Here is a 12,401-nt window from a genome sequence, read left to right on the forward strand (position 1 = left end):
CCAGATAGATTGCATTGGTTTTATTTGTTCCACCACAAACCTCAATATAACAGAGTTTATTGGAGTTCCATTGAAAAATGTTTGCAACAAGGTCGCTCCATAATACAGTATAAAGGCCTGGTTGTGAACAGACAAAAAGATGTTGCTGTTGCTTTTTGAAATGCTGCGAGCAGCACAAAGCAAATTCCATTCATCGGGGCATTTTAGTTTAGTTTATTTTGAACATGTTAAAAAAAGAAGAAGAAAATAAATAAGATCATGTACATTTCAGTACAGGCAAGAAAACCAACAAAGACAAAATCCTCAGCAAACATATCTTTCAAAAATATAGTAAATGATTCAAATAAGGAAAAAGAAAGAAAATATAAGGGCATTGCTAGAGATTCATATATCAGCAAAAAAAACCTGGGCAAACAAAATGTGCATGGCAAGATGCTATTAGGGGAAAGTGAGAAAATAAAGATTTCTTTGCGTGTCATTTTTGTAAACCAACTCTTTAAGTTTGACAGACAGGAGAGCCTGAGGAGTAAATAAACGTAGAGCAGACAAAAGAGACGTGAACTCAATATTCTCACACGGGTGGAGTCTGTTGGTGTGTAAAATATCTTGGCTTTCACCTCACAGAGTTCAAGTTCACATAGGTTACAAATAACAGAGATGTCTCAGTGTACATACATACAGCAATGCTCACGTCCACTAGGATTTACGCCTCTTAAATTTGCACCGCGCAGCAGTTGTTGCGGTCTCAGATTGTAGATGATCACATTTAACCCAATATATGTTTCTTTGGTGTGTGCTTTTTGTTAAGGCTTTACAGTTGTGGCATATTGTGACAACAGGACAGTTCTCAATGTAGGAAATATTTTCCTTGTAGGGTGCAGAAGGGGACAGGGCAGGGGAGGAATGCACATGGGGCTCGATCTTGTGATGAAAGAAGGGCGCGAGTGGATAGGAAATAAACAAGTCACACCGTCACATGCAGTGCACGGCGACAGATAATGAATTAGAAATACGTATATGACCATGATGATGGATGGTGTGTAGATTCTGGACTGTAATGGTGAAATTACGAACATGTCCTGTGGCATTTAGAAAAGGCAGCTGGTGGATGTTTTCGCTGCCCCACCCAAACTGTGAAAGACAAAACAGTGTGAAGTGATGTCATTACTACCGCTTATGCAAACCAGCTGTGTGACCTTATGGGCTACATGGGATTTAAATTCAATGTGTGATAGAGCACAGATGTATGTGGGTGCATGTGCACATGTTTCTGTAGTTCAAAAACCCCATTGCTCTTCCCACTCACTCTTACAGGCTGAAAACATGACAATTCCTTAAAAAAAGATATTCATCCTTTGTTTTTTTTTGTTTTTTTATATTTAATCCAATTATTAACTACAGGGTGCTAGTAGAATGAAACAGTCACATTGGAATGTTAGCAATGAAAAGATACAAAATGGATCAAAAAGGTGAAATCAATGCAAAGCATCCCATTTATATAGCAGAATATTTTTTGCTTTGTTCCAGGTCGACTACGGGATATTGCAGTTTCCTTTTTAATTCGATCTCAGGTATGTCAGTAAAAAAAAAGAAAAAGAAAAAGAAAATATGCTTTTACAGGATAAAAACAAAATCACAGATTTGGGGTGCCACAGAAATACATATTTTAGTACACCATAAGATATGAAAAGAAATTCTTTGGCACATAAAAAGGTGTTGGTACACAAAATAAAAACAGGACAAAGTAAGTCATCATACTATACACACTGCACAATAGAATACGGATAAAAAAAATAGCATACACAGAATATTAAAAAGAGAGTAACACTGATAAAGATGGATGGTTTTCAGCAGTGACTATACATCCACTGTAAAGAGGCCTGTTGGCTTTGGGATTGATTTCAATACAGTTTGCAGTGATAGATTGGAGAATTCCTTGCGGATACCCCTTTTCAAGAAAATGGTGTGATTAAAAAAAAAAAAAAAAAAAAAAAAAAAAAAACACGTTAGTACTTTGTCCTCCTCACCATGGGTAATCTCGGTGGACCAACTCATTTTACAAAATTGTACACTGGCTAATGTCTCATGCACATTTCGGACTCCTCATTCACTCACATACTTGATCAATATCAACCACTTGTTATCAACATACATACATACATACAGTAAGCAAAGGAAGCTTGGAGGCATGTATGGATATACGTACAGCCGATTACACACACACACACACACACACACACACACACAAGCAGCACACACATTCGCACGCTGATCAATAACTCAATAACACAAACAAGATGAGAGCCCAATGGATTTTCTCTCTGAGTTTGTATACAGATTTAAAAGGCAGAGTGATTTATTTCCTCTCTGTCTGCCACGGCTTTACAATAAACTAAGGAACAATTTCATTGATGTGCTTATGCTGGATTTACTAGTGGCGGGTTGCTTGGAGCTTTGAACCTGATGACATGCAGAGACCCTTGCTGTGTGTTGACAACATATGGCTGTGACTCCAGAGGCTGCAGTCATCATGGGTTTGTGATTAATGCTAAAATACACTCTGTTCCCACCCAGAGCTGCCCATCTCCTGTCTCTCGTCTCCAGCCTGACTGCCGTCAACAACTCAGGGACCGAGCCTTTGTCATCACCAACGTCACCGCCATAATCGTCAGACTAGTTTTCCTGATGTTTATTGCGGCACATAGCCAAAGAGAATGAAGCAAGGGGACTATAACAAGAGGAGCGTTGATGTAGGAAATAGTTCTAGTCCCTGATGTCCACTTTGCTGTGGACTCTCTGTGGTTAGGAGGCAGGAGTGGATGCAGAAGGTGGGGGCGGGGTGCGTTTGCATATGTGTGTGTGTGTGTGTGTGTGTGTTTGTGGGGGTAGTTCCTGGGCTGCAATTACGTGTGGACTATTTTACAGCTCGGTGTCGGCTGTCTTGGTGGTGGAGTGGCCGTTGGTGGGAGGAGGAGGCTGGGTCTTGGCTTCCTCCGGGGACTCTCCGTTTACGCTGGGTTTCTCCGGAGTTTCCGGAGTTTCCGGAGGGGGGTTGAGGGGGGCCACAGATACAAGAGTGTTCCCCTGGTTTTCCTGATCTGCTGGATAGGCCTCTTCCGCCTGCAAATGCAGCACAAATAAACAACTCATCATGGGACGGCTAGATAGAACATTTCAACAACAGCTGGGTGTCAGGGTACTTATTGCTTGAAGGAAGAGTGCACACTCTGCAGCTGCCCCCTCTTTTCTATGAACGTGTACACTGGACTTATAGCGCTGTATAAGTATAGTTATAAGCACTCATGAAAATTCAAAAATGTTTTTTAACAATAACCATAACACATTATAATGCATTGTATAATGACTTCTAAGGTCAAGTTCTATTATACTTTATAATTGCTGGTCACTTTTTTTTGAAGCCCATGTCTATAATGCACTATAAACATACTTACAATGCGCTATCATGTTGCGTATTGTGTTACAGGTTAACTGTGCTGATGTGTTATGCAGGGATAAAAAAAATAAATAAAAAAAATGAAGCATCTGATTTGATGATCAGACACAGTTCTGTCATGCATATGAAGACAGACAAGTACACAGATCCATCCACTGACCCCCACACCCTTCCACTACCAAAAACACACAAACACATCCTCTAATGTGGTCTCTATTATGTGATCCTGCGAGTAGTACAGAGAAACAGCTGTGTCTGGCTAGTAGATGAAACAGTGAGCTCTGCAGATGAATAAGGCAGCAGAGAGCAGGGTGTGGGTATTTGGATAACGCAAACTCAGTCATTCTCTGCGTATTCCCTCTGATAGCTGGCCAGCAACGTTCCCTAATTAAAACATTGGCAGCAATGGAGTCCAATTGGAAGGAAATAGTGCTGTTGTGATTTCAGATGCAGTAAAAGATGAAACATTGCTTGAGAAGAACGATGCATAGTGTTACTGAATCTCTATTGAGGGATGTCACGGCAAAAACCTGCAAAACACATTTTCAAAAAATGACATATATACGATAAAACACACCTACAGGTCACTGTGCGAAGTCGCTCGGATCAGTGTTAATTAGGAGAAAGAAACTCCTTCATTGCAAATCATTGCAAACCTGATCAAACAAACGTTATGCAGGATCTGCAGCGGGAAAGGCAAAATCTATGCAATGATTTTCTATTTATGGGCTCTGTGCTGAATAATGCACCACTGAAAGGCAACTCCCGTAGAGACTGCATGAACGCGTAAATCAGAAAGCAAGTAAATAAGGTCCACAGTGGAAAAATACAGTGCCCTATATTGTAGATTTATTCAGAAAAATTTGCTTACCAGCCTCACTCCCTTGGTGTCGGACCTGCGTGGGCATTTGAGGTAACCTACAACGATTGCAAGGGCGGCAAGCAGACCAGTGACCAGGATTCCCACAAGGACAGAGGAACCTGATGATGACGGGGTCTCAGTCTTCGTCACACCCAGCTGCAAACAGGTCAAAGAGATAGGTCAAAAGAAGTATGTGTGTGGATTTGAAACCATGCAAAATCAATCGTCTGTTGATGGACACTGTTCTCCCACAATGCAATGCACAAAAGAAATGGAGGAGCTGCTCACAGCTAAAAAAAAATGTAAGTAGCTATAAGAAAACAAAAAGCATTACATCTTAAGAAAGATACTTTATTTTCTTTCCAAAGTTGCCGTAACACGTATTCATAATTTCCTGTTAACATGGTAAAGTATGTTGTTGTTTTTGTATACAAACTACTAAAAAACTGTATACTATGACGAATATTTGGTGCATACTATATAGAATTAGAATGTAGAGCTGGGTGATATGGAGAAAATCAAATATCACGATATTTTTGACCAAATACCATATGGATATTTCGGCAATATTGTCAAGATTACTATTAGTGCTTTCACAAAACACTTACACAATGAAATCTTTGAAAAGTGGGTAAAGGCAAATAATAAAACAGCTAGAACAGTCTAAAAAGTTCAGAAAATGACTTCACTTAACTGTAACGCAGCCATTAAAACCAGGAAAAGACAACACGTGTGTCATATCACGATATTACAATGTCCAAAATTGAAGAGGATGTCTAGTCTCATTTATCGATATCATATTGATATATTGCCCAGCCCTAACCGAAGTATGGATTTAGGACATGGGATACAAGTTAATTTCAGTTACAGGCCTTGCAGTAAAGGAATTGTGGTTATTTTACCTCCACACCATCATACTCAAGCTGGTAGCATCTTAGGTCTCTTACCTTGTCTTTCAAATGTTCACTCTCGAGTGTTCTAGCCAAAGACGCCAACGGAGCTGCAGGGGAAGTGAATATTAGAAATATATCAGTACTTAATTAATCAGGTCTATGTTGTATTTTCTGCAACATAATAGTACAATAATGTATGATAGTCTCACAAATAAATGAAAATTGTGCATGTTCAAGCTATTATATTTTGAAGGACATGTTTAATACCCACCATCGTCACTGGCCACAAGCAGCGTGTTGCTTTCTTGGAAGATTTTTAGATTACACTTTTCCTTGGAGCACCAGCCTGCAGGGTTCTCCATTAAAATGAGTTTAGATGCTTCCTATAAGAAAGGATTTCTGTGTCAGTGCAGTACTAATTCACAATAGCTGTCTTAAAAAACTCAAGAGGATTAATGCAGACTCTAAACTTAGTTTGAACCATTTTCTGCCGCACATTTTATGAAATCATGCCTCTCAAAGTGCATCACATAGTACGATAAAAATAGTATGTATAGTAGTCCACAGTGTATATTTCTGATTGGGGCAAACTTGCAAAAGCCTGAACAAATTTCACATTTTTGGTGTAGCTTCCTACATACCCAGATTATATTACATTGCATCTCTTTTGGATGATCATCGGGGCCAACAATCCAATGTATGTTCCTGAGTTTTCCCCGTTGACCATCAGCGCACATAGGCCTTTGTGTGAGTCATGGAGACAAAATGCAGTTGGATAGAAAATGTGCTGACCACACCTTCTTTATCCCACCTTCAACCCTGAACTATGATATCACCTCATTGCACAACTTTAAGCTTTGCTTTGCGACATGGGAACACGCTTCATTTTCTGTAATGTTTTCTCTCAGTGTTCCCAGAAGACCACTGTGAGCAAAACCTGAATCCTCAGTTAGTTGGGAGTGGGCCTACAGCTGGACTCTGCTGAAACACCCAGATCTTTGAGGCACGGAGGAAGGAACTCTGGAGGGAGGAACTTGAATGGCTAAATCATGGAATGGAACCCATTCTCTTCTCCATATGTCTGTTGTCACTTGTGACCCATTACAACTTCCTGCACCCGTGGCTGGAGTTCAGATGAGTTGCAATTGGTTTGCATTTACACACACAGACACACACAGACACACACACACACACACACACACACACACACACACACAGACACACAGACACACAGACACACAGACACACAGACACACACACACACACACACACACACACACACACACACACACACACACACACACACACACACACACACACACACACACACACACACACACATTCATGTGATACTGAAATAATGTGTGAAGAGAGGAGTTAAATACTGCCTTATTTTGTGACCGATTATGACTTTGGGATTTAGAGAGTTTTGAAAAAGACCTTTCTTATTTTCAACTAATTCAGAGCGTCATAGCTTTATTAAATTAGTTCCATTGATACAGGCTGTTCCTTTATCAAGGTCTTTCATGCCATTCACGCAATCCTGTTTTTTTCTAAATACATTTTAAATTAATCATCAGCTGGCTAAGGCTTCTGGCACTGTAGTCAATGTTTAGTTTCAGGTTGAGTTAGACATATGACTTCTGCAGATGGCCCTGGCTCTGTGGATGACATAATGATGACCCAGATAGAGGCTAACTTAAGTATGCGGAATGGGATCTGACCTGCTGCCTCGGCTAGGTGCACCTGGACTGGCATACTGTACAATGTAACAATGACTTGTATTTTATACATTATGTGTTTCATGTGCTTTGAGGCATTATCTAACCACTGCGCACACAATTAGGAGTTAACAGTGAAAGGTAAAACTGTACACGGATCCAAATATATATATATTTAGATATATCTCACCCATTCCTGAAAAAACATCTCTATGTGTATTATTAAAGGCTCTAAAAAAATAAAAACAGAGAAAGAAGCCACACCCTTGCTATTCTTCCTCCCTTTTTCTTAAGGACCTCAGAGCAAGAGAAGAAACATTAGCCCTCCTCTTCATTTGTCTCCCTCCAGGAACACAGTCTCAAGATTTCCAACGCCTGAGGAATGTCTGCGAAAAGATCTGCCTTTATCAGAGCCATATTTTCAACTGTAGCCCTTCAAAACACATTCATCTTCTTCCTTTAAGTGGAGTAAGCCACTTCCTCTACGCCCAAGGTGTAGGGGGCCAGATAAGCTTTTGGTAAAAGGAACGTGCCACTAGAAGGTAACCGGGCTCAGCTCTCTTCTCTCGTTTCACGGTGGTCTTAAATGTCGCGTGCCAAAATCTCAGCTGTTGCCACCAATTCCCGGGCCGTGACACTTGTATGTGAGTGATTGTGTTTGCTTTGTTTGTCTTTATTTGTAGTATGATTGGTGTGGTCTGTCTATTCTGCGTGTGTGCGTCTCCCCTTATCTCTCCCCTGGCAGCCGGTTTGGGGCGTGCCTGGCCTGGGCCTTCCACACACCTGACGCTGATCCAATCACCACACCCGAACCTCATCCGCTCTTCGAAAGCGGTACTTCAGGAACAGCCAGACACCCACTCCCCGCTGGATCGTTACGAAGTACTGCGTAAGTTTAAACAGCTACCAGTATAGCGTTAGTTCTCAATTTCTTGCCTGTGCTGTTAGCCTGCAACAATCCACGACGTTCCACTTCCGGGATTGCTCCGGTGCCGAAGGAAATTCCGCCGGCTGCATGTATTTTTGCCGATGTCCGTTTCCTTCCTCTTTCTTTGTGTTGGAATTTAAAACTCCGGTGGATTTCTGAGGACTATGGTTAACTGCTCCTCAGATCTCTGCAGGGTAAATCCAGACAGCTAGCTAGACTATCTGTCCAATCTGAGTTTTCTGTTGCACGACTAAAACAACTTTTGAACATTCACATGTTCCACCAAAACAAGTTCCTTCCCGAGGCTACTTTGCAGCTGCTCCGTGCGTAGCTTAGCGCCGCCTACAACAAATGTGATTGGTTTAAAGAAATGCCAATAAACCAGAGCGCATTCCTATCCCATCCCAGAATGGACTAGCCAGACCCTCCTTCACAGCGATGCGGAGGAGGGTCTGCTAATGCAAGATTAGCCTGCAACTGACTATTGATCTCCCTGGCATAGTAAAGGATTCTCTGATCTCGGTTCTGATCTCAGTCCTGGAGACCCCGTCGCCTCCCGTTCGGATCAAGACCCACACTCAAGTCCACCAGCCAGCTGCTCTCAGTTCCGGAACCCACCTGGACTACTTCCTCCCCTGGTCTGAAAATAAACTGCTCGACTCACTCTCCTGGTCCGATCTGCATTTGGGTTTTACTACAGCAAACCTGACAGTTGTTGGTAGCTCGATTCTGCCTGTTGTTGTCAGGGAGTAGAGGAGGGCTTTTGGTACAAGCTGAATGACATAAAAGGGATAGGATGTAGATTTACCGTCATACTGACTTGTTATTTCTATGGTATTTCTTAGTGTGTGTGTATAAGGGCATTAGGGTCCGTTTTAGTCTTATTATTGACTGTACTGGTATTATTATTAGGTTGGTTTTTATAGATGTCTGTGTTCATTTATCTGGATTGTATTTCACTAGCACTTTATGAGGGAATGGCTGGCACCTTAATGATGGATTATAGGACCATAAATACTTAAAATGATGCAATTTATGTATTCCATTTGCTTATTTTCAGTGCTCCTCTTAATGTGGATTTCCTTTTGTTGTCTTTTGTTGTGCTTTGTGTCTGATTGCAGATTGGCCCTCGGGGACAATATCAATAAAGTTGAAAGTTGAAAAACCATCAAATGACACCGGTCATGAACATGCAGAAGCCTTTCTTAATGTTTCTGAATGTTGTCATTTAGTGTCATTCGGTAAATGATGAAACTTTGGATGCTAAGTTAGCACTGTCTGAGATGTTTGTGTTACAACAACTTGACATTAAGCAATACAATATGACCTGTTATAAATACGTCATAGCATTGAATATTGACCCAAATATCTATATAAAGAGATAAATTCATACTCACACAATCATTTGTTGCCAACTCAACCTTGACAGCATTACTTTCTGGAACGTCCTCTTTTCCAACGCACATCACATCAGGCTGTGTGGACACAGGAAGCCAGGTCACAGAGACATTGGAGGTCAGGAGAAGACAGCACACTTTACAAATATGGTTGCAACCACAACATCAGTCTTTATCAAAACAATCTTCCTTTAAAACAAAAGTGGTATATTTTACAACAATGTCTGTGAATGTGAAATTGTTAAGTTTCATTTTATACTGATGCCAATACTAACTCCAGATGTTGAAAAGTCCAAAAGTAGAGAAGCACCAGGAACATGGTACTCACCACCACAGTGTGGGGGACTTCCGTGACGACAGCAGTGGTCTCTAAGCCGCCGAGTACAATGTTTACAATGGTTGCTTGGATTGGCTCATTTACAGAGGCAGCGGGATTAGCAGATTCTCCAACAGTGGTAGAAACACCTACACTTGGGGCATCAGTTGCAGCAGGTGGATCTGCAGCATGTGAAGTTGGAGCTGTAGAATCTGGAGTTGTGGCATCTGAAGCTGCAGCATTTGGAGCTGTAGTGGCCATCACTAAGAACACAATCCAAGGACAATGCTTTTATACACAGGCACACAGTGGATGTATCAAGGTTTGTCACTTGTCGTGTCACTACGGCATTATAGGCTCTCTCATGGTCAATACGTGTCATTTCCACGCTTCCCATTCATTGTCTATGTAAGCAGCGCCGGGCGCCGGGCAATGCATTTTGGTAGCGCTGTGGCGACTTTCGAAAAGTTGGGGTGTTGCCCGCTCCTCATCTGCATAAAGTTGAGGTCCAGGCTACTTAATGCAAGTCAGGGGCAAGTCTAGCTCAACTCACCGCCTCTTAAAAACTCCCAAAAATCTTTTATACTGACTGTTGATTTAAAATGAAAACAGAATTAGCAATCTATATAGTTTATTTCTTGCATAAAATGCTTTCAGAAACACATTTCCGTGCAAAAGTTGGGCCCGTTTTGAAATCTGGGAGCAGACAGCCCACGAGTGAAGCGTTTGTCCATTCAGGTAAAGCCATCACAGTTCAAGGAGGGTGTAGCCTGTTTTCTTTGCTTGTCAGTGTTCATTGAAGAGAAATTGATAACTGCTAGTGGCAAGCCCACCGAGCGTCTAACTAATGGGTTGAAAGTAGGGCGATCCCTGCTGTCAAAAAAGGAGTTAACAGGGAAAGGTAAAACTGTACTTAGATGGCTCTAAAATGCCACAGTGGACACATACCATTAGAAGTGGACATCGAGCGATATAACTTAAGAAAATGTGAACTCTGGAATAACTTCTCAAAAGTCCTGCTAAACTTGCCCTGACCCCATGATGACTTAAAGTCTCATTGCACGTTTATCAAGGCTCCTACCTGCACTGGCATCTGCAGCAGGTGTAGCTGTGGGATCTGTTGCTGCATCGTCCTGACACATCACATCATCTGCAAGAAAAGGAGGGCAAGTGAGACACAGGGAAAGAGACAACAACTTAAACACATTGACTTTCATCAGATGAATCAATGCTCTTTGATGCCTGGTTTAACATCATTATCCAGGTAATAAGCAGATACAGATTGCATGATTATAACAGGCAATTTTAGCCTTTGCTACATTTAGTTAATCTTGTGGTGCCAGTCTGTCACATTGGGGGCCCACCATCAGACAAAATTGAGACATCTGTGGCTTGCTGGATTACTTTGATACGGAAGAAAACGTAAAAAGCTGACGATTCTTAGGTAAAACCTGGAGTAAGTAGCGTCTTTATCTGGGATTTGTCTGTATGTTGAGGTTGTACTGAGTTATGACTTTGATAAGGAGTTCTGTCCTTAATGGCCTATCTAAGCGGTCACAGCCTCTACTTCAGCTCCAAGTGCTGGGCCTGTTGGTATGGGCCAAATCAGCAGAACCAGCAGTGTTGTGTCAAAATCTGTTACCTTTTCGATATGCATTTCCCCTTACCTTAACTTCCACCCAACCTTATCCCCAACCCCCAACCAGGCTTCTTCTGAGATGCTTAACCACACCTCAACATTACCCTAAACCCAACCAATTATCTCTGCTACACCAAACCATAAGCCACCTAAATCCTAAACCTGATAGCGGAGTGGGGCATTTTGGGAGATTACATTTTAGGAAGGGGCCTCTCTCTGTTGTAGTGATTTGATGATGTTTCGTACCATAAAAAAGGTTAAATCTGGAACTCTAGATCATAATTATCATCTCACGTATACGACTGTTCGGATGTAAAGATGCTTGGTATCTTGGGATGAAATTTGTAAAGCACAAGCTTAGTGGAATGCAGTGTTCGAATTACATGGGAGCCAGAGGGAGCCGAGGACTGGCTCCCATGAAAGCACCAAAGTCAAAAATCTGAAGGGGTCTCTCATATCTGAAGGTGTCTGGCATTGTAATTTAATCTAAAAAGTATAATAGGGTAAATCCTGTATAGTGCATACACTTGTAGCTGTTATGCATCTTTGTAAGTCATTGTAAGTCGCAAGCGCACGACCCCCCCAACCCATGGAAAAAAAGTGGGCTCCCCCAAAGGCCACGGTATAGTTCGAACACTGGTGGAATGTTAGTTATGTTAGTGTGAATGAGGTCAGGGCAGAGGGTTGGTTTGAACAGCTTGACCTGGTAAGGAGAACTTAATGCCCAACCCAAAGATGCCAAACCAATTTGGCATGTGTTCTCAGGGGCTCTTACTAATTAGTAGTAACATATGGACCAATGCTTACTGTCTGCAGCCTATGCAAATAAACAGTTCAGTCAGAAGTCATGACCTCCTGACTACACATCCAACCCCTGGGAGAGATCCTGTTTCTGTAATAATCTTGGGATTAGGTTGGGTGGTGCTAAAACCTTTACTGACATAGGAAGGTTAAGAAAAGTAGGAAAGCATTTCCCAAGTTCATGTGAGGGATTTTTAAGGTAATTGAAAAAATGGCTTCCCTAGGTTGAATTACCTTTTGACGTCTGAAGTCCAATGTTAGATTAATATTTAAGACGTGTAAATATCCTTAACAATATGTTGATTTATATGTACAGATAACGGCAACGTCTCTCTTTTGAACAATCAACTACTGTTGATAGCGATCTTGATAATGTTCAGGAAAACATGA

General features: G+C 41.5%; 1 protein-coding gene across 3 annotated transcripts in view; it reads right to left on the reverse strand.

The window, feature by feature from the left end:
• Positions 1-439: 439 nt before the first annotated feature.
• cd34 (CD34 molecule) overlaps positions 440-12,401 on the reverse strand; it is a 42,778-nt gene continuing 30,816 nt past the window's right edge. For all 3 annotated transcript variants that reach the window (XM_028583675.1, XM_028583673.1, XM_028583674.1), the window contains 7 exons: positions 10,653-10,721; positions 9,584-9,834; positions 9,256-9,333; positions 5,481-5,592; positions 5,264-5,316; positions 4,326-4,472; positions 440-3,120 (listed from right to left, as the gene is read on the reverse strand). In XM_028583675.1, coding sequence (XP_028439476.1) covers positions 2,920-3,120; positions 4,326-4,472; positions 5,264-5,316; positions 5,481-5,592; positions 9,256-9,333; positions 9,584-9,834; positions 10,653-10,721 — 911 coding nt within the window. In that variant the 3' untranslated portion in view covers positions 440-2,919. The remainder of the gene's footprint in view (positions 3,121-4,325; positions 4,473-5,263; positions 5,317-5,480; positions 5,593-9,255; positions 9,334-9,583; positions 9,835-10,652; positions 10,722-12,401) is intronic.

This window comes from Perca flavescens, chromosome 7, assembly GCF_004354835.1.
Source record: "Perca flavescens isolate YP-PL-M2 chromosome 7, PFLA_1.0, whole genome shotgun sequence".
NCBI classification, from domain to species: domain Eukaryota; kingdom Metazoa; phylum Chordata; class Actinopteri; order Perciformes; family Percidae; genus Perca; species Perca flavescens.